This window comes from Pavona decussata, unplaced genomic scaffold (genome assembly GCF_977016875.1).
Source record: "Pavona decussata unplaced genomic scaffold, jaPavDecu1.1 SCAFFOLD_371, whole genome shotgun sequence".
Classification (NCBI taxonomy): domain Eukaryota; kingdom Metazoa; phylum Cnidaria; class Anthozoa; order Scleractinia; family Agariciidae; genus Pavona; species Pavona decussata.
In genome coordinates this window covers 219,663-241,118 of record NW_028145747.1, presented here as the reverse complement: position 1 = coordinate 241,118, position 21,456 = coordinate 219,663, and the positions used below count along the sequence as shown (strand labels likewise).

General features: G+C 38.8%; 3 protein-coding genes across 4 annotated transcripts in view; 1 reads left to right on the top strand and 2 right to left on the bottom strand.

Annotated features, from left to right (window-relative positions):
- The window catches only part of LOC146452329 (splicing factor 3B subunit 1-like), a 28,658-nt gene extending 21,941 nt beyond the window's left edge, over nt 1-6,717 (bottom strand). Inside the window, exons 1-8 of one of the 2 annotated variants that reach the window (XM_085098045.1) lie at nt 6,638-6,717; nt 6,493-6,563; nt 6,183-6,247; nt 5,123-5,168; nt 4,812-4,910; nt 4,541-4,655; nt 2,256-2,341; nt 1,565-1,646 (exon numbers count right to left, since the gene is read on the bottom strand). In XM_085098045.1, the coding sequence (XP_084954171.1) occupies nt 1,565-1,646; nt 2,256-2,341; nt 4,541-4,655; nt 4,812-4,910; nt 5,123-5,168; nt 6,183-6,247; nt 6,493-6,563; nt 6,638-6,674 (601 nt within the window). In that variant the 5' untranslated portion in view covers nt 6,675-6,717. Of the gene's footprint in view, nt 1-1,564; nt 1,647-2,255; nt 2,342-2,753; nt 4,457-4,540; nt 4,656-4,811; nt 4,911-5,122; nt 5,169-6,182; nt 6,248-6,492; nt 6,564-6,637 lie in introns of those variants that run through there. The other variant, XM_085098047.1, reaches the window with a different exon arrangement.
- An 82-nt stretch (nt 6,718-6,799) lies between these two features.
- Nucleotides 6,800-12,809, top strand: LOC146452328 (uncharacterized). The gene is made up of 6 exons (XM_085098048.1): nt 6,800-7,013; nt 8,292-8,384; nt 8,912-8,946; nt 10,563-10,604; nt 11,086-11,160; nt 12,125-12,809. The coding sequence occupies exons 1-6, from the start codon at nt 6,885-6,887 to the stop codon at nt 12,552-12,554; spliced, it is 804 nt and encodes a 267-aa protein (XP_084954174.1). The 5' UTR covers nt 6,800-6,884; the 3' UTR covers nt 12,555-12,809.
- A 1,045-nt stretch (nt 12,810-13,854) lies between these two features.
- Nucleotides 13,855-17,623, bottom strand: LOC146452327 (uncharacterized). Its single transcript, XM_085098049.1, has 3 exons — nt 17,296-17,623; nt 15,458-15,520; nt 13,855-14,964 (listed from the first exon to the last, which is right to left on the bottom strand). The coding sequence occupies exons 1-3, from the start codon at nt 17,476-17,478 to the stop codon at nt 14,746-14,748; spliced, it is 465 nt and encodes a 154-aa protein (XP_084954175.1). The 5' UTR covers nt 17,479-17,623; the 3' UTR covers nt 13,855-14,745.
- Nucleotides 17,624-21,456: the final 3,833 nt, after the last annotated feature.

Below are 21,456 nucleotides of genomic sequence, written 5' to 3'. Positions count from 1 at the left end.
GTATTTCAATCGGACAATCAGAAGATCGGGGGGCCAGTGGTTTGAGGCTACAATCAAGGACAAAACGGTTGGGACAAACTCAAATTCACAATGTACTTGTATGCAAGTGACAGAAACATGGTAAGAGCGGACGAAAATAACTGGTTACTAACCCCCACCCCCACACAATGTTGAGTCTGTGTAAGAAAAATGCCTTGTAGGACTTCAACATTGTATGGGGGGGAGGGTGTGGGGGAGTAAAGTGTGTTGTAAACAGATGACAAGGCTTCTTTAGTTATGCATCAGTCAATTCCAGCGGTGCCCATCCCCCCCCCCCCCCCGGGCAACCCCGGGGCATTTGCTCACATTGTCAGTCCCGGCGGCGGGGCATTCGTAATTTTATCGCGGCCTGGGGGCTGGGCATTTGCCTACCCCGGGGCAACCCCCGGGCATTTGACACACGTGTTTTCGAAAGTGCTATGGAGGAATTCATCGGCAAAGACGAGGCGTTTGTTGAGGATTGGCTAGTAGTTCGTCAGGGACTACACAAACTTGTGGATGTTTTTTTAAAAGGTATGTTTTCTCAATTTTAGATATTTCTTCATTAGTTGTAAGCATATAGATATAAAAAGCAACAACTTGAACTATACTTTGTTTATCACATATCGAGAAGTCGGAAACAATCAACGTGAACACGACTACAGCTGTATTTCGCATTTCGCATTCAAAACTAACCTAGCATTTTTAAATTCACGAAAGTCAACCTGGAGTGCACTTTAAAATACTTTGGTTTGCGAATTCATGTGATGCGATCTTCAAGACAGATCAATGCATCATAAATAGAAAACGAAACCTGCAAATACAGGCGCCTATCATCGCTCGCAGCAGGAGGGACGTCCGCCGCAATCCCAGCGCAGTTTATTAAATAATAAGCTCCCTACCTTTTTAGCAAAATATAAAAAAATAAATATAATCATAATCAACTAACATGTCCTGTTAAAATGCTGAAAAGTGGAACATTTTATTCACTGATAATGATTAATATAAAAATTGAATTGGTGTTGGAAGGCGACGATCCCCGGGGTGGGGCATTTGTCCTCTTCCTTCATCCCCACCCCGGGGCATTTACACAGCTTATGTGTCCCCACCCTGGGGAATTTGCCCATTTTTTTAAAAAAATGCTAATGCCCGGGGGTTAGCCCGGGGGGGGGGGGGGGGGGGATGAGCACTGCTGGAATTGACTGATGCATTAGGTCACACTAAATTAGCAGTTAATAGTATGCTTTGTAAGATTTGTCCCAAGACCTTTTGTCTTTGATTGTAGGTTGGTTGCTGTGTTGTTTCCTTACACAAGCCTTGCTTCACATTGTCTCTCTTCACCCAGGTGTATATGTGTGTACCGGCAACACACTGCTGGGGGTAACCCTACGATGAACTAGCATCCCATCCAGGGGTGGGGATAGCAACACTACAAGTTACTTCATGCTACAGAAACCTGGCTAAGCCGTGTGGGCCACTTAGGTTTGTAGTGCAACCTTTCCTTACTTATAATCACATCAAAGAACAAGAGTTGTCCATAAAGTACCTGGTTTAGAGGCGGCAGCTTCCTTTGTTTTTTGTAACTCTCCAGATGCTGACTGGTCCCTGAGTTGACGGAAAATTTCCGCCTACAAAAAAAGCATGGGTTGAAATGTTTGTTAGTGTAACCCTTATTTGCACAATTTCATTCTTCCTTTCCTTTCTTACGTACTTAAAATAATTTCTAGGACACCATTCAATTGAATCAATAACTCAAAGGAAAAGATTAGTTTCCTTTCTAGAAGCAGCAGAGGCTTCACTAAGTGCTGGCAACAGGCAAAAATTGCTGTCTATGTTAAAGTGAGTTTACCTAAATTTTCAGCCAACTTTCTCTCAAACGAATAACATTCTAGTAAGAAATCAACTGCCATCAGGCACCTAACTTAAAGTGTTTGTCTGCTGTCCTAAAACTTATGGAGACCCCTGAACACTAGCGTCCATCAGTCGTTAGCAAAACCAGGCACCCAGTTAGAATAATTTATTGTAAATTGTTCAATTGTCCTGTGCTCAAATGTGGAAGCAAGCAAGTTTCATGGTAACTGTGTTTGAATTTAGATCAATGCAAACAATTCAAAGTCAAGTCTTCAACCGTCCAGGAAGGAGGGGGTGGGAGTGCTTTCCTTCCTTCCTACTTCTGCTTTGATTTGGAAAACTTTGTAGCTCAAATCTCTGAATGTGTTATGACGACCGTAACAAACCTGATCCCTGTGAAGATCTTGCTCTTGGACGATGTCCTTGTAGGTCCTCACATTTTTCAACAAAGATGGATCTGGTGTTTTTCCACCTAAAAAAAAGGAAACGAAAAGAGAAAGATAGGCATATTAGTTGTTTGCTAATTCCTCAAAAATGACAACAAAAACATAATACAAGACTAACACAGCTCAGTAGAAACTGTAGGAAACTCAAGGCTTAAAATTCCTTCTAAGAAAATTGTTTAAAAGTTACTTAAATTTTATAATTTGATCTTCCAGATCATTCTTACAGAATGCCTGCCAGTCCCTTAGCCTCTACTCTAACAGTTCAATTGTAACTGCAAACTGTGAGTCCTCGAGACCAGCAAGCAAAACCTTTAGATACTACAGTGTAAGTTGCTAGTACATATATAGTAACAGTAAGGAAAATTACAAGCAAAACACAACATTGACAAGAGCTAGTTTAATGTGTGGAACAGTTGTCTGCGGCATTGTAACACCAACCCAATGGGTAGGAATCTTGTGATGAGTTGTACCACTCACTGTCATCTTATCCTGGCTCCTCTCCTATTAAATAATTCTTCAGAGGTCAGTAATCGACCACTGTGTAGTATCAGTCCCGGATTTTTTTTGTTAAAGCTTTGTTATTACAATAAAAGTACTTAGGATCTAACAGCTGTACACTTCTTCACAATCAAAAAGGTCTAAGTTTATAAGATTGTTTTCAGGTTTGCTAGGGCAGTATGTTACTTTACTGATCCTTTCAACAATATCTAGAAGAGATGTCTAATGTTTTCCAAAGGGCAGATAAAAATTTTCTTCTTTATTTGGGTTCACTTCACAAGACAATGGGAACTTAAGAAGACTAGGTTACACTATTTCAAGTAATCATTGCTAACATTCAAGTCTATAATAATATAATTAGTGTAAATAGCAGAATATAAGTGGTGTAAACTGATTTTCATGGGGGCTAATCCCACATGGCTTTAATCATGTCAGACAAATTCAAATTATATTTGTCTTGACTGGCATTTTTTACCATTTCAAACTCTCTCCTAGAGGTTTCTATCAGGCAATTTGTTAACACAAGATGACTCAAAACAATGTTACCTAGCCTTTCTGAGTGCAAATTTAGAATGGAGGTTTTCCATAATACAAAGAATGGAGGTTTTCCATGATACAAATGCACTAAACAAAGGTGATTGAATCTGAATGACTGATGTTTTCTTTGTCTAATAAAATGGCTGGATCATGGCAACTACAGCATGCCATCAGTTACACAGGAATTACTTCTTTGAATTCTTTGTTAAGTTAACAAACAAAAGTCCTCTTTTTCCTCCAGAAATAAAAGATCCAGCTTATATATTATGACACTAAAGTACAAATCGAAGACAATCTACGAAGGATCGTATTCATGTCAACACAACACGCATAACGCTCCATGTTGCTACCCAAGGCAATCATTCCACTTATGCCGTAGCTACAACCCATGTCTGACTTGAGTCAGTATGTGTAAATAACCAACAATATAAGTCATTTACTCTTGCAATTATTTTGCGCAGATGATGAGTGTAGAGTCCAGTACTCACCGCTGAATGGAAAAAAGGGGTTCAGGAGTAAGTAAATGAAGTCAACAGTCCTTACATTATAATACATTCTACACTATGTGTTTCACTAAAGACAAAGAAACCACTTTGAGCAAAACAACAGTGTTTTGGTTGACAAGCTGTACTGCTAAGGTCTTCTCGGATTGTAAATGTTTTGAAACAAAAAATGCATAAAGCACCTACAGTACACAGAGTCGTTAAGATGAAATATGCTCAATGGATTCTCTTGTTTTTAAACTCATTTAATGATCCATAAATTTGCAGCTAGCAACCACAATGGACAAACAATACAAATGCGAAATAAGATGTAGTTAAGACAAACGCCAACAAGCTCATTACTACAGTAAATCCAACTGGTTATTTTGGACACTACACTTTTAAAATAATTATTAGCCTCAAGTATTTGTGTTCTGTTGAAATTTCAGCCAGTGGTAATATCTCTTTCAGACAACGAAATTCACCAATAGCTGGCTCTCAGGACATCGCTGCTCCATCTGTATACTACAGCCTATTCCTTTTGTACAATACATTTTTGTATTTGCTTAAGTATTTGCTTAAACTTTTCAAAAGTCCTTGATCACCGAGTAAAAAATTTCTGACTGCTAACACTGTTAAACTAAGTACACTATGCCTAATAAGGAAAAAAATACAGAAAGCACGGGTGAATGACTTCAGGACACCTACCATCTGCAAAGGGATCATTCCTAGGAGGGGATATAACCATCTGCCGCCTCCGTGCTCTGTACTCATCTTCCCGCTCTGCAATGGTTGGTTGTCTGTGTTGCGCAAATGGGTCCACCTGGAAAAAAAATAGAACAATGGTAGTTACACATCTGTTATGCGAGCTGCACTCACTACTACTAGCCAGCAGGGCAGGTACCTGGGAAATTCCTATAGGTACTGGAAATTGCTCCCAAATACTTGCTATACATGCTAACTTCTGCAGTATACTTACATGTTCTCCGGAATGGGCAATGTCATTCAACAATGCAGCAGGAGCGGTGTAACTGTTTCGTGATGGGTGCATAATAGTTGTGGAGTAATCATCGTCATCCTGCGAAAACAATGCCAAAAACAGAAATAAATACATCACAGCAAGTAAACGGCAAACATAACTGCTATAAATCTATTACTAACATGAATAACACTCCATACGATTGATGTTGTTTTTGTATTATTTCATGATCAAAACTTTCCTTTTAGTTCTTTTATTGTAACACTATAATTGAAAGTTAGAAGGTTAATAACAGATTACTGAAACCTCACCTCCTCTTGTTCATTTGGAGCAATATCAGTGGAGTAGCCTTCAAACCTACAAGAGAGTAAACATAAGTCAAAAAGAAACCCTTACTTTCCAAGTCAAATTATATATAATACTGTTCAAATAAAGCATGAAACAAGGATGAACATGCTGTGATATTCATTTGGTTAGTTTTTTGCACAGTAGAAAACTGGTTTGGTGATTATCTGGAAGGTAAAAAAAACTGGTTTGCTAATGCACATGCCCACGTCCTGTTTCACTTTTTCCTTAAGTTGGATAATAACTTTCTCATCAGATATTTCGGTGTGTAACATTAATGTATACATCTACCCATCGTAGTCAATCAAACAATCTATCTACCCGGCATAGTCTGTCAAACCAAAAAGTTTCAATGGCTTGCAATAATATTTATTAGTTCGGCAATCAAACATAATCAAACTGAACCTTGTAGGTGAGTTTCATTACCAAAGTGAATCAAAGCAAAATGGTGTAAATATTTATGAGTACTGCTATCTTAAAAAAAATTGAGTTATAAAGATATTTCATCCAAACACCAAATAACAAACAGTGCTGAAGGCTTTGGCACATTAGACTTACATGCCACTTTTTTGGTCGAGGGCCAAAGCACAAAAAGCACCTATTCACGCTTCAAATACCCTAAGCTGGCCTTGACCTTTTTCATCAAGCACCTTCAGAGATGGTGCTTGATCTCCCCTTTTATTTTCTTTCTCACAATGTATCTTTCTCCGCACTTGTGATAGCTTTTAACAACCATGCTCGACCAACATCTTGCCCGCATACTTTAAATCAATTTTGAATGCCAAAGAACAGGCCAAGGAAAAAAGTTTGATCAGTCAAGAATTTGATCATGTTTGAATGAGAAAGTGTTTGATTTTCAAACATTTCTCAGGCAAAATGTTTGGATGAGTTTAAAATGTTTAATTACCGAACCCAATCAGTTGAGTTTGATTATCGAACATGCAATTGATTATGTCAGGCATCTAACAAGATACATTATTTTTCAAACATCAAGACGATATGATGCAGAACAAAAATTATCCTTACCTATCACCTCCAGAGCCATAAATGTCAACATCGTATCCTCCTTCACCAACGGAAGCTAATCCGACCTGTAAAGGAACAGATGCCAATTACCCTGCCTCGTTTGACTTCATTGTCGCATGACTTGCAAAAAGTTTATAAGCTCACTACAAGTTTTGATCGTTTCCACCTTAATTTCATGTTAAGATAACCAATTGGTATATTTAACAAAAACAGGGCAATAATCGTGCTTACTGCACCAACACAAAAGAAACCAGCTAAAGAAAAGCTTCAAATATTCCTTCGGGTAACCATAAACCTTCAGCTTTCTTACCTTTTCACCGATGTCAACTTTGGGTAAATTTGATCTTTGGGCTTGAATCTGCTGAATTTGCTTTTCGATTTCTAAAGGGAGTAAAGTAAACACACTTAGCGGATAGAATCAAAGACTAAAAACTCGTCAAAAAAGGAACATTTACCTTCGTAAGTAGTCGGTGCTTTCGCTAAAGCAGCCATCTTGTTTCACGACCACACGACGAAATTACCCACAATGCACCGGAAGTGGCATAACAAAAATACCCGGATGAGGATGACGCTATGTTTGGTCATACACAGAGCACACAGTACAGAAAATTTGTAATTATGCGCCCGCGATAACAAAATATCATGGAAGGTTTATTGTAGATTTTGTTCAACTTCTGGTTAGTTCCAAGACACGAGAATTAAATGGACCACTACACAAAAACTTGCAGTGAGAATGCTGAGAGTGAGGAGAAAAAGGAACCATGCGATATTCATGTGAAGAGTGGCAGCAAAATACGGAACATCATAGGTCAGGCTTCCAGAATGCTGCAGGTAAGTTGTTATCAGGTTGTTATATAATCTGACGTATATAAATTCTATAAACCAAAGATCAACAAAAATATATTCTGCTCGCGCTCGCTGTTTCCCTTATGTTTCTTATGGTAGTAGTTGAGAGAATTTTTGGTAAACATTAAGGCATTTTTTCTTAGGTGATCAAAGTCTTGTTTCTCGTAACCTGTAAGTTTCATCAAATAATAATGTTGAAAGGAGAAATGAGCTACTGATCGCTCTATATTGGGGCTTAAAGAGTTTCAGAATGATGAAAGGTCAATGTAACCATAACAGATTGATAAATTTCATTCCTTCTCTGTGTATTACTACTGTATATAAAACCCAGCAAGATTCCTCACAGCCCCATACTAAAAAAAAAAAATATTCACAGTGGAGTATACAGGGAAGCTTCAACCAAAAGGAGTATAGAAAAGGATAGAGAAAACTGACATTTAGGTGTTTAAAAGTTCCAGTCAAAAAATCTCAAACAGACCAATCAAAAAGAGATGCACTGTGCCCGGGGGAGGGGGGGGGGAGACTCATATGAAAGGGGCGGGGATGCTCGTCATCTTGCTTAGGGGTGTGAATTTCAGATTTTGGTCTCACTTAGGGTGTTCTGGGTAAAACGCCATTATATTTATTTTTGCAAGCGAAAAGTTACTGTATTGTTTATTTGTTTGTGTTTTAAAATGGTCTCTTTTAGGGGGTCAAAAAAGTTTGGGCCATGCCCAGATTGGTCTCCTTTAGGGGTTTAATTCAAAACTTCTGACGAGCATCCGCGCCCCTTTCATATGAGAGTCCTCTCCCCTCCCCTCTCCCCCCCCTCTTCCCCCGGGCACTGTGTATGTACCATTCTCTTTGGTTCAAGTCTATGAAAGGGTTTTCCTTTCTGTTAAAAACAGTACATAAAAGAGTAAGGGTTTGGACCTCATGGTGGAGCCCCTTACATAAAACTTTCTTGAGGTTTATTTTTTCCAACTTCATTGACAAGGTAATTTGGCAATGGAACCATAAAGAGATTTGGAGCTGACTTTTTGAGTGTTAATAGCCCTTCATCAGAGCAAATTCAGACAAGGGCCCATCAGTCAAATCCAGTTACATGAATCCCACCTTGCTAGTGATTGTAAAGAGATATGTGTTTTTAATGGTAACAAAAGTGAATAAAACCTGTATTTACCCATGGTTTCCATAAATTGCAGTGAAGTGCTCTTCCATGTCATGAAGCCATGCAAATCATAGAAATAATATAATATATATATTTTTTATAATTTTCTAAAGAGTAAAAAGGGGGAGAAGATAATCTTAACTGGATCAGGTCCTACTGTTACCAAAGCCATTACATGTGCGGAGATCATCAAGCGGAAAACAAGGGTAAGTCACAAACGGTGCTGTATCATGCTGATTTTAGGACAAAAGTTTAATTCACAATAAAGAAAAGATTACAAACTTGTCTCGCTCAATCTCTCCTCATCCTTGCTCACATTTTTCCACTCCCGAGTCTCTTGTTTTACCTGTTAAAACCAGTTTTGTTGACATCACACGTTCGTGCTACTAGTCACTCCACTTGCGCTAAACAGTCACACTATTTCCAGTCTGACAGCTGCAAGTATTGTGACAAGGTTTCGTTGTCTGTTTCTCAAACTTTCGAGGTTCTTATTTCAAACCAAGAACCAAGGGACACCATCACAAGGTCAATGTGGTTCTGTTGTATTCCATCAACAATGCTAATGAAAGGTCTGTAGGGCCCATGATTATTCCTTGCTTCACTGCAGGGCCCATGAGCTTACGCAAATGGTATGATTTCTCTCAGGCAAATTGCATTTAAGAAATAAATGCATATACTTGTAGTTTGTGCCTCAGTTGACAGTTATATTTTTTTAAAAAATGTCTCCTTTTAGGGTCTTCATCAATTGAACAAGTTGTTCTATACAAAGTAAGTTTAACTGAGGCTGTAATCTGCCAATCAATTCAAAACTTAACCCTTTCCTGCCCAAGAGTGTCATATGGCACAAGACGCAATTATGCAATTTGTGTGAAATTTGCACAACCAAAAGATCTTGGAAAGATCTACAAATTGAAGGCATAAAATCATGCCCCCCTCCTATATGAGACTTGATTTACCACCCCTCAAACTTTTGGATTTTTTTTCCTTTGTACGTTAAGGGCCCAGTTGATATCTTACAGCAAGCAATGCACTAAGAGCTGTACATTAAGCTATAGTTTAGGGGGATACCCAGTATGTACAACGAATAGGAAAATTTTCAATGTTTTTCTTCTTTCGTTTTGGACTTTTCTCACTCTAATATGTGACCTCCTCCATCTCTGTTGGTGTGATTTATAGCACACCCCAGAAAATACCTTTTAAGTGGTATATCACATGTGGTCTCCCAGTTCATAGTTAACAATTTAGAAAAATTCGACATTTCCCTCGGGCAGGAAAGGGTTAACATCCCCCTTGCCCCTCCTCCCCCTTCCCAGGAAACTCACCAGGCATTTGAACCTTTGAAAACTGACTTTGTTCAAATTCCCACCCTGCAGGGCCAAAGAATTGTTCAAATTCCCTATCCTACTACTGAATTTGACAGTCAAAATGCTCCTCTCAAAAATAAATTCCAAGTTTATGGAGACCATTTTTGGTGAGCCATTGACTCACAAAAGTGACATTTTCCCCCTTGAACTCAACCATGGATCAGAAACCACATTTTTTCTGCTGGACAAGACAAAGGTGTAAACTTGACACTTTAGGATCAAAGAATTTCCAACACAGGTTAAGTTCCAATCCTCCTCCCACTGGAAGGCCTTTCACATCAAATGCCCCACTCCAGAGGCAGAGTAAATGGTCAAATGGCCGGAGTGTGCCCAGGCGTGGGGAGGGGGCGCTGAAAGGTTGAATTGATTGGCAAATAATATTAATGGTTTATAACTGGAGGTTTGTTACAATTTATGAATGTTTGATTTATCAGCAGGTAAATTGGCCACCGTGATAAAGAGATTCAAGTACTGACGTTTCGAGCATTAGCCCTTCACCAGAGCAAATGGCAGAGGGCTAACTCTTCACGACGACTGTTCACCCTTTGCCAGAGCGAAAGGCAAAGGGTGAACACTCAAAACTTTAGCACTCAAATGGTCACTGCCACGTGCGGCTAACTGGCGTATAACGTGCAACTAACTAGTAGAACAGAACAAAAGACAAGAATAATAAGAGTGCTAGAATCATACTACAATTTTTACATTAAAAAAAACAATAGAAATGATAATTAATAGTGAGGGCAGGTTTATGGGTTGGATTTCACATTGGTTAGGATTATAAACAGCATAACTTCATTTGACTTAATTTGTGGTGAAACAACTGGCAAACCCCAATAAATAACCAAATTTTGGCTCCTTTACTGTAGTTAATCGATGAGACATCAAATAGTGTGTGAGATCAGTTCTTTAAATCACTTCTAAGGGTACAATATTTCAGAAGATTCTTGCCAAAGTGTTTTACTGTGGTTAACTTCACGCTTTTTTTCTGAAACTACTTGTCATATTTCCTCATCTGTTTAGAATTGAAGATACCTGGGAACCAAAAGAAGAATCTTTGGATAAGTAAGTAACCGTTAGCCTATAGAGCAGGAAGGGAACTTATTTCATAATAAACTGATGTCGTCACTTGACTCATGGACAGTTTTAGATAGTTAGACCACTGATTTTCATCAAAATAATAACACTTTTGAAAACTTCACACTCAAAAGTGATAACATACCAACAGACAGAAATACTGTAGCCTATTTCTCAGATGTCCTTGAATTTGGGGAAACTAGTCAAAGGTTTTTCTCAAGATTGTATTATTTGTCATGAGGGCCCTTTGGGCTGGGCATGGTCCAAATTGCCTCTAAAAGAATAGCCTGTTGGACACAAATAGAGTGGTGGTCTGGTGTTGAGCATCTTTTACTCTGATGGCTTATTTTCTTCGTCGCCAACATGATTGTGACATGACTATCTCACCACTTTCAATGAACGCAATCTGGAATCTCCACTACACCCCTCTCGTCAAAGGCACTCGTTGATTTTGTCTGGTTTTCTACAGGCTTCAAGTCACCAGAAGAATTCCATCTGTCAGTATCACTCTTTCAAAAGTTCCTTTAGATGCAACTCAGCCAGGGTAAGGTGGTGATAAAAATTTATTAGAGCCAAGGCTCATCTTTCCTTGGTATTTTACAGAAAACACAGCATTTAAAATGTGAATGGGTATACTTAGCTTTATAGTGCTAGCCCCAGTTATTGAAAAAACGGACAACACCAGGGAATGAGTAATTTCATCCACTGGATGGCGATCTATCCACTGGGTAGACTAAGAGTTATCCACACTTTGAACAACCAGGGCCTGGAAGTTTATTAGTACTCTCTCATACTCTAATTAAGAGTTCTAAGTGCTCTCTATTTTCATTCATTACTCTATGTGTGCAGGAAAGCCCACAGCCAGTGCTTAATGATTCCAAAGAAAACTACTTACAACAGTTATCCTGCAAAATCATGCTGCTTGACTATTACCTGATACTTAGCCAATGAGGCGGCAGGCCGATTTTAGGCAATAATCAGAACCTAGATGTTCTTCAAGATTGAGCAGGATTATTATTCATTTACTTTTCAACACATTATAAAAAAGACCACTTTTATTGCAGAAAAGCTGGACAGGAGACAATCTTTGCTTTGCCATTTTTCTCCCCTATCTGTTGGTACGGGCGATGAATATTGAGTGTATACAATATGCGAGCATGCGAGGTATGCAACGCACGAACAACCCCCAACATAAATGCTAACCGTTAAGCTAACCTGAGTGCTTTTTAGGCTAACTAAAGTGTTTTTTAGGCTAACCAGAGTGCCTTGCATGCCTCGCTGGCTCGCAGATTGTGCATCCCCACCATATTTGGGCAGTGCGACAATGTGTTGAATAAGAAAACGCATTTATTTATTCATAATGGTTTCTACAAGGCCAAAAATAATAACATACCCAACATTTTTCAAGTATTCAGTCATATATCACCCAATATCACCCTGAAGATGACTGAATAGCTGGAAACCTTAGGTGTTTTTTTTTTTAGTAATAACTCTTTGTCTTGTTTAAGGTACCAAGCCCCTGGTAAGTCTAAAAGTCCAGTCCAGTTTGGGGAAGAAGACTGGGAACTAGCTTGGGAAGATGATCCTCCTAAAGCTCGTCAAAGGACAATGAATGGACAAATGGACAAAGAAACAAAGACAAAAAATAAAGGAAATGATGATAGCAAAAGTAATGCAAAAAGTATGAAAATGCAACACAAGGTTGTCCATGCCAACAATGAGAGCATTTCAGAGAGGGGTGCAAATGGGGGTCTCCCTCAGGACAGCATCAGTGAGAGCCATGAGGGTCATTTGGAGGGTGCAGATTTGAAGGATGAACACGAAGGATCACAAAGGACCGGTACTCAGAGAAAGAGTACACAAAGAACACCTAAGAAGTACAGAGAGCTTAAACCTAAAGTATCCCCTCATAAGAAACAGAAATCTGAAGAGTCTTAAATAATATTGTAATATACAAGTTTACAGAACAGTGCCAAAGAGGATTTCAGCGAAAGAGGAAGGGACACAAAAAGAGGATGATACTTTTTTCACCCCCTTCCCATTAACTCCTGCTTTACAGACTATTGGGTCAACCTCCTTCCCAAAGTATTTCCTTTTCACATCCCAGGGACATGAACGTTCGTGAAGAGAAGAGACCTTGGGATTGAGGTTGCTGCTGGGTGTGAAAGAGTTGACCTCAAGTTGGAGTTTAAGGTGGCCGAACACAGTTTGCGCGCGCTTTACAGATTCTGTTGGTGATGCTATTAAGCGCGCGCTAGGGTTGTGGTAAGCAAATACTATCGATCCCTCAATTTTATACCAAATGGATCACAAAGGTAAGTTTTGCTCTTAAAATAAGTTAGTTTCTCGTTTGTGAATCCTTCTTCATTTATCGCCGAAAAAAGAAAGTGAGTTCACGAAGAGCTAAGCCTTTTTGTACGCTTTTTGTCTTTGCTGAGAAAACCTAATTAAAATCCACGCATGCGCATTTGAGCAAAAAATTGTGACTGGTTGTTTTAATGGAAATGAACTGTTTTCTAAGGAACCGCTCGTTAGAATTTCGTGAAATTTGACAAAACGGTAGTTTTCTAAAAGCGTAATTTGCCTACAAACCAAAAACGAAATCTAACAGAGGGTATCTTCAAAAATCATTTAAGTGCAAAACCAACATTTACAGGAGATCTGTCTGTTAAAATTACATGAAAGCAGCGTCACTATGTCAGTATTTCGTGAGTTTTTCTGGATACAAAAAATGGAAAAAATCTAACGAGTGCATTTTCTAAAAATTAAGAAAAACCATTATTTGTCGACGGTTAATAGCTTGCTGCGTTGCCATGGCAACGTGACCTTGTCAACAAGCAGTATCAAAATTTACTCCTTCTTAGTTAATCTTGCACCATGCTAATTTCGGGTACTCAGAAGTACGTAGTTTTCAAATAATGTTTACTAACACCTGTGTACTGGAAAACTGTGTTCGGCCACCTTAAAAGGTGGCATGATTGAAACACTGTAAGAAAACAATTTTTACTTGGCGGAAACCTGATACTGAGAAGAAACAGGACATAGGAAAGTGCTGGTCAATATTAAAAGCCAAAAACTGAACATTACATGAATCATAAACCCACATTTAATGCTGTAGCTCTGTAGATGGTAATTAAATTATGTGGATAAATAAAAAATTAATTTAAAAAAGAACAGATTCAACAATACTTTCATCCTTTTTTTTTTTACTTTAACCACCCAATAACAATATACAATGTCCAAAAGTGTGAAGTTTATTACAAATTTCAAGTTAGCTGACTAACAGCTGCCACTTCTAATAACATGTCTTCGTAGTTTTGGATTTTTTAAAGACTTTAACCTGACTGCTTTTCGATTGGGAGGTTTAGAATTGTGTTTTCATGAAAACAAAAATGCAAATTTCATGCTTGCTCTTTGCCGTAAATGTGATTTTAAATCTCTCTTTGATCTCCTTCTTAAACACAAAAACAAAACAACAACAACAGTTTATTAAAACAGACAGTTACAAGCCAGTTATGTCCCAACCCGCAAATAGCTAAATAAAAGCTAGTCAAGGCGGGCGTTGACTTCCTTCCCTGAATAATTACATAAGGAAATAACCAGCCTGAAGGTCATAAGCCCCATGGTTTCTTTTCAAGCTGCCCTGTCACTTCTTTATTCTTATAAATATTTAAGTGGTAAATGGTTTTATTCACTGTAGTACAGGGGAGAGAGGTGCACCCTACAATGAACTTATACATGGGAAGCTTCTGCGTGATCAGTATGGTTTCTAGTCTAATGAAAGAAGCTAGGCCTCAAACCACTGACTTTAAGTCTAACACACTACTTCACTTAACACTTCCCTTCATTGTTCATGGGCTGATTGCTAATTGGAAGCTCAGTACTATGTCTATAAAAGCAACATTACTCTTCCTTGAATTTTCAATCAATTTCACGACTGGCCAGGTATTTAAGCTGAATCAATTTTCCTCAATTCCCAATATTTTCTTTACTTTTTTCACAGTTTTTCTACACCTCTCTCTTGGGAAATTTCAGACCTAACTACTTAAATTTATTACAAAAAAAGCATACAAGAAAACAACAGTAAAATGCTTCATAACATCTGAGACAAAATCATTGTCCTCAGCTTCTACAATTGATGTTCTAATTCCCGAGGTACTGTTAGATGTCCCTCATGACGTTCTCTGTCCAGTGTCTGAATTCTTGTACGACAAACAACACATTTCAAAGGGAGGTTGAGATCATTAACAGCCACCTGCAGTGTCTTAACAAAGCAGCGACGACAAAGTACCCTGTGTTTGCAGGGGTATGTCTGGATGATAGCCTTGGCACTGTTGCAAACAATACACTGTAATGGTAAAAGAAGATACAGTCAGCTCTCACCTTGTGGGCACCTTGCTATTACTGACACCCTGATAATACGGACAGCAGCTAAATCCCCAGCAAAAAATAAATTACAGACGTTTAACTGACATAAATTCCCACTATTACGGACTCTCACTGTTAAGGACACTAACTCGCAGGCTGAGGGTGTCTGTAATAAAGGGAATTGACTGTAATTTGAGAGCCAGAATGGGTTATTCCAGAAAAATTACACACCCCAGACAAACCCCACAACAGATGGGAAGCTGAAAGATCTGGGGGGGGGGGGGGGGGCTTTCAAAGGAGCCACAGTGCTTTAATTTTTTTGCAAACAATTTCGAAATTACATCTGTGCCATTTCCAACAATTTAATTTCAATATACTGTAAGAGTGGAAGTTTCCTTTAAGTGAAGACTTTCCTTCCCTCACAGTAAAACTAGACATCCCCTCTGTGTAAAAATATTACATAAAACATTTACCTCGTCATCTTCTGTATCAGGAGGTTCGGGTTCAAAGTTGTCTAATGAACCAAGAAGTTGTTCCTGTTGATCAAAGCACAAATATTAAACAAGAAGCACCTTTATTGGTTGCACTCTATCCCAACAGGAAATAATTGGGTAACAATAACAAGGTCCAGAAGTAACCTAGAATTTTGGGTGAGGGTATGACCCCTCTCTTAATGCCATGAAAACATCAACCTATATAAAACAAAAAAAAATGAATTTTTATACCCTATTTTATACCAAACTTTTACAATCTCTTCTTCCTTCTTTCCAGCCTCCAAACCGCCAGCAGACTACTGCCATACCAGGCGTATAGAATGGTAAAATTCGAGACTCGCTTAGATGCCGAGATCCTCATTTAAAAGCTGAGACCAACACTTGACTATTTTTTCCAAATCCAACCGCGAGATGCTTCAAAACAAAAACCAGAGCACTAGACGCCGTGAAATCAGCACTTTATGGCAAATTTATGAGCAGAATAACCCAAGCCTACATGTTTCACAGCCTGCATGATTGCAAAGTTGACTCATTTTTCACTATTATTCGTCGTTTTATTGTTGTTTTATGATGGTTCATTCAGACTAAACAGCTTGGCTTGCAAGACTCCGAGATTCTGAGACCCACTTTATTTTCTATAAGCTTGAAATTCCGAGACTCTAGTTTGAGATGCAGAGATTTTGAGATTCACTGAAAATTCGCCAAGACCCATCATTTTCCAAGGACAATTCTATACCCCTCACACCACTTGCTTTGGAAAATATAAAAGGCATGGCATCTGAGCTTAGCCTTTTTTACCCTTTGGCACACAGGGTGATCAAGGATTACCCTGTTTGTTACTTAAGAAATACCAAAAGAGTTAACAGGATACTTGCAATGACATGCCCGGTAAGTATACAGTGTCACAGCTATATGCCCAAGTTTAGGTTTACTTAGGCAATCCAGTCTTTTGGGGAAATAATCACAATCGCATCCTCAGCACTTGGCAAAATCATGTGATCTGTGTAGAAACTCTTATAAATGGGACAACACAAATAAAAAAAAATCCCTGAAAATATTAAAACAAGTTGAATTTGCCATGTCAAAGAGCTGGGTTGTGGCAAATCAGAGCAGCTACAGAATACAGGGCCACATTTCGAGAGGCAAAACTGAGGCAGCTCGGCGGCTCGTCAGTCACCAGTCACAGTCAGAGTTTAAAGAACAAGTATGATTTATAATTTAGCGGCTAGATGGCTCGTCGGCTTGCCAGACATGGTCAGAATTTGACTGGCAGGCTACTGAGCCACTTGAATAATACTTGTTCTATTTGACCGGTGAGCCGCCTAGCCACTTGACTTTATAAATTACCGGTAAAGTGGAAAAGTGGCCCTGTATTCTGTAGTTTAGCCGGCAAACTTTATGCATGGGTGGCTAAATGTGTGATTTTCAACACATTCTGGGACGTGACTTCTGTGAAAAACTGCGATGCCTGTGCAAGCAAAAAGATATTTGCAACTATGGCTTCATTAGTTGGGTGAGTTCATGTTGTTGTGTAAAGATGTAAACAGGGTGCTCAAAAAGATGTGGTTTAAGAATAGAATTTTCACCGTTGTTTCAGTTCTGTCTTTGTGTACCACCACAATAGAAAGGGAAACAAAATGAAAACTATGCAAATTCTCTTAGGTAAGTCTTAAGATCCTTAATTGACAAATACATTTTGATTTCAGAGAATTGGAGGGATGGATGAGTGAGTAAACTAAGGTGTCAGCCAGATCGTCAACAAGCTGTTAGCAGTTCTAATCACAAAATGATAGCTGAACGATCCTGTCCTAACGTACCAGTTTGTCCCGTAATTCCACTAGTTTTTCGACTCTTCTTCTTCTGAATTCTAAACCAGCCAGAGCTTCCTGTCTTATTTGTCGTTTTTTGTAGACGTAGTAACGATACAGCAAGTAGAGTCCGGAAGTGGCGGCTACTGTGTACCAGATCGCTCTGCTGTGGCGATTGAAAAATCCCGACATAATGAACGATTCTTGAAATCTGTAATTGTACAGCCTTTGGTTGTTTTTATGTTTAAACGAAAAGATAACCTATGATCACCGCAAAGTTTTGCATCACGGCGTACAACATCCGATTACGATGCGCAGAAAGCGCAGAAACAGAAACCGAAAAAGAGTGAAAGCTGGGACCGAACGAAAGACTACAGGAGGGAGGTAAGGAAGGGAGGGGTTGTCCAACCTCGTTCCCAGGGCCGTCCGCGGGGTTAGTCACGACGAACGGCCCTGGTACAGGCTGGTAAAATCTGCTGAAATCTTGCAGATTACCTCGCTTTCAACCTAGCGCAGAAGGCATGGGGCCAACTTCCAAGGTTAAAAAAAAAATGGCGATCGCTTCCTTCCTTCAAGCTCTGAATTTTGCTGTTCAGTGTTGTTGAATGCGATGTTTCTGTTGTTTTTAAGGTAGACCAAGTTCGCGCCTTAGAGGTAGTGTATTTAGGACAAGATGTGTTTGGAGTTTTGCCTACTGGTTACGGTAAATCTTTAATATTCCAGTTAATTCCCGACCTCATTAGTTTTATCAGACAGGCGGACATAGTGATGTGCAAAGGGACCCGGTTATTATCGTTGTTTGTCCATTTGACAGTTTGATGGGATGAAAATACAGTCTGGCTCAAGAATCACTTTGTTTATTAATGGAAGTTCTTGTTGAGGCAGTTCATAAATTTGTAAATTATGCATTCTTGTGTGAAACGTTCTGTGCATTGTAATTGTGCTCAAGGGATAAATTCAGTTGTGTGCCTTACCTTTTGATAAATGTTTATGATGGCAGAAGTGAAGTGCTCCTCGACTCATCAGAGCATATCAATAATATTCAGGAAACAAATTGAACGGGCACTCGCTGAGCATGTAAGCTGGTGAGCCTAGCTTGCTGGTCTCACAAAAGCTAAGCGTATTTTCACAATAAACTGCTATCTATCCATCTATCTATCTATGTAAATTTTTTCTTCAGCAGTAAAGATTTTGGTTAGTTGGCCAGCCGTGAGGTAGGGCTATTGCTCTAGTGTGGTGTGTACAGCATAGATTGACTACTGGATGCCTGGGCCTAGCTGTGTTTATAAGCAACAGAGCACTGTCACTCAATCATTCTTATAACTATTCAGTTGATAAAGAGGCTACAAAAATAAGCTGAACAAGTGGCATTCCCTGTATATCTGTTTCCCATCACTCAACAATCATCTAGAGAGGAGCTGGCTGATATTCAGGCCATGTTTAATGCAACCAAACCCTAGCTTCTGTTGATAACTGATTACAGATAAAAGGTCAAACTTCTTATCAGCCATCTCTTAATAATGAGTAATCAAATATGTACACTGCAGTTATTTATATTTACAGTGCAATCTCAGTTATTTGAATCCTCAATTTTTCAACACTAACTTCCGTTTCCTGTTACACTGTAATTCTCTTGGATTTGCTTTAGTCAGATTTTTACCTCCTTTTTGTTGAACAAAATTCAGTTTCCCTAAGAGGTTAAAAGAAATTGGTATTTCACTGGAGTAATTTATGTATCATTATTATACAAAATGTTATACAACAAGTTAATTGTTTTCTTTTACTTACTTTTGATTATCCAACAATAACCATTTATTTTTCATGCAGGGGTTTTGTGACGTCAGGAACCAGTGCTACAGTTTTCTACACCTAATGACATAGTCTGGTGTAATGTTTTTTTTAAAAACAGCATAGTTGAGTCTAAAACATGTAAACAATTATCTGGCTGCTGCAATAGCCACAAAAACATCCCCTCTTGGGGAGAGCAGAATTTAATTCAGGTTTAATGAATAAATCAAATGATGATTTGACGTCACACAGGTAGGGATGAGGGGGTCCCCTCCCTCGTGATATACACGCTAATAATGGATTTTCATTGGCCCACTTTTATTGAAGACAATCAGAACAATACATCCCTACTAGGAGCGGGGAGAGGTTAATGAATAAATTAATGTGCAGATTTGAAGTTACGGAGCCCATTTTTTGACATGGTATGCCCTCAGGGTATCCCGCGTAAAAACATTACTTAACATTTCCTTTTCTATTCTGTCCAGGGTTTGTGTAATATATTCTTTATTTATGTAAGTGATAAAATGCTTTTAAGTTGCAATAATTATTTCAAAGTATTAGTGGTTCAACATTTTGTGAACTCAGAAGAGGACTATTATATGCACACTCAACTCTCTCTTAAGCACTCTTGTACCTTCTATTTTTTTATTGGAAAAACAAGATGATGAAATGAAATGTAAGGACTATTTTACAGAATGCTTATTAAATGATACATGGTAGGTATTTTGTTGTGTAAAAATTAATGCATTAGGACTGTGCAGATGAAGTGCTATCCGTAGTGAGGCTGCAGCAGTGTAGTGATTAGCACTACTGACTTCTTCAATTGGGTTTTTGCTCGTAAGGACAAAAGGTTAATGGGTTGAAGCAAGGCCCCTACCTTAATTGAGAAATCAGAGAATAAAATCCACAGTGTAAAATTTTTGTGGTGGAAGGAAACTCTTTCAACACAGAAATTTACACTCCACAGATAATTCTCTGATTTCTCAGTTGTATCATCAGTACTGCACAGCACAAAATTTCATTATTCCTTAATTATTGTCAGTGTTATTTTCAACTTTACTGCAAGTTAACTCTCTCATATAGCAAAGTGTAAAAAAAAACTGTTGGGGATAACTGCCTGATGGATTTTTTTTGGTAAAGATTTTGACAGGGACAGTTGAGGATTTATACTCCAGTGTTATTTGATTTTATTTCAATCAATTTTAATTACTAACCAGGTACAGATGACATTTTTTCCTGTTAAATAATTAGACTTATGACGTTTATTGCATTGAATGAATGAATGAATTCTTATATACCGCACATATCATCAAGTCTCATGGCGGTTTACATTTCTATCGGGTGAGATCGGACGTCAGCATGTGAAGGCACCTCTCTCGGTCCATTTTAGATCTCACCCACCCACCCACTTAACCCAAGCATGAGTGTGAAAGATAGAAGGCCAGACCACAACACCGGGAACTACGTCCCCTACTCTTGCGAACAGTGTGTGGGTTCTTTAACGTCCCACAAAGTAATCATGAACAAGGGTTGTGAGACAGGACCTACGATTTATCGTCCTTATCCGAGAAGACTAGAAAGTCTAACCATTTGCAGATGTCATTACAAAGGCAGCACTTTCTCCTCAGTTATTTAAAGACCCTGAGTGTTGGTCCGGCCGGGGTTTGAACCCACGACCTCCCGCACGGGAGCCTGGTGCTCTACCAACTGAGCCAACCGTTCGGCGGCATTCAACATAGAACGAACTCACTCCTAATAAAGATTGGAGATAAGATTGTATGGGGCAACCAATGTTGATTGCCATGAATGAAAGGCTCTTGGGACACATATCTGGCACCCCCCCCCCCCCCACAAAATTTTGCAGGGGCAGATGACATCATCACCAACTTGGCAAAGGAGAGAGAACCTAGGATTGAGGTCATCAAACGCACTCCCTAATCCAGTTTTGATTATTACTAGCTTTCAATATCGAATAAGACCCAGCCAATTACTGCTGTGGTTTCCCTGAAAAAAAAATACAGGTTGCACTCTCAAAACAAAAGAATTAATGTGGTTAACAGGAATTTATGAGAGGTTCATGTTTTTCCTATCCCTTCGAAAACAAATGGAAAAATTATAATGCATTCTCGGATTACGTTAAGAAAAAGAAAGACATCTTGACTCTCTTACTAGTAAGTCAATATCATTTGCATGGAGCTGAGCACCTAGTTTGAGTTTATATAAAAACCAAAATAGACAACTTAATGTGTACAAGAATAGTTATCAACCTGAGAATAACAGAATTTTTTTAAAAATGGGCTTTTCAATCCAATTTATTGAATTAATGAGCTACAAGTACAGAAAAATGACACAAAGCTAACTTGGCTTGAAATATTTCTCCTG

Bases quoted from the DNA above. Each gene is read 5' to 3' on its own strand.
- LOC146452327 (XM_085098049.1), bottom strand. From the start codon at position 17,478: ATGTCGGGATTTTTCAATCGCCACAGCAGAGCGATCTGGTACACAGTA. The intron at 15,521-17,295 runs GTACGTTAGGAC...TTTGATCAACAG, and splicing joins TGGAATTACGGGACAAACTG to GAACAACTTCTTGGTTCATT. The intron at 14,965-15,457 runs GTAAATGTTTTA...TTACCATTACAG, and splicing joins CTGATACAGAAGATGACGAG to TGTATTGTTTGCAACAGTGC.
- LOC146452328 (XM_085098048.1), top strand. From the start codon at position 6,885: ATGGACCACTACACAAAAACTTGCAGTGAGAATGCTGAGAGTGAGGAG. The intron at 7,014-8,291 runs GTAAGTTGTTAT...AATTTTCTAAAG, and splicing joins AGGCTTCCAGAATGCTGCAG to AGTAAAAAGGGGGAGAAGAT. The intron at 10,605-11,085 runs GTAAGTAACCGT...GGTTTTCTACAG, and splicing joins AAAGAAGAATCTTTGGATAA to GCTTCAAGTCACCAGAAGAA.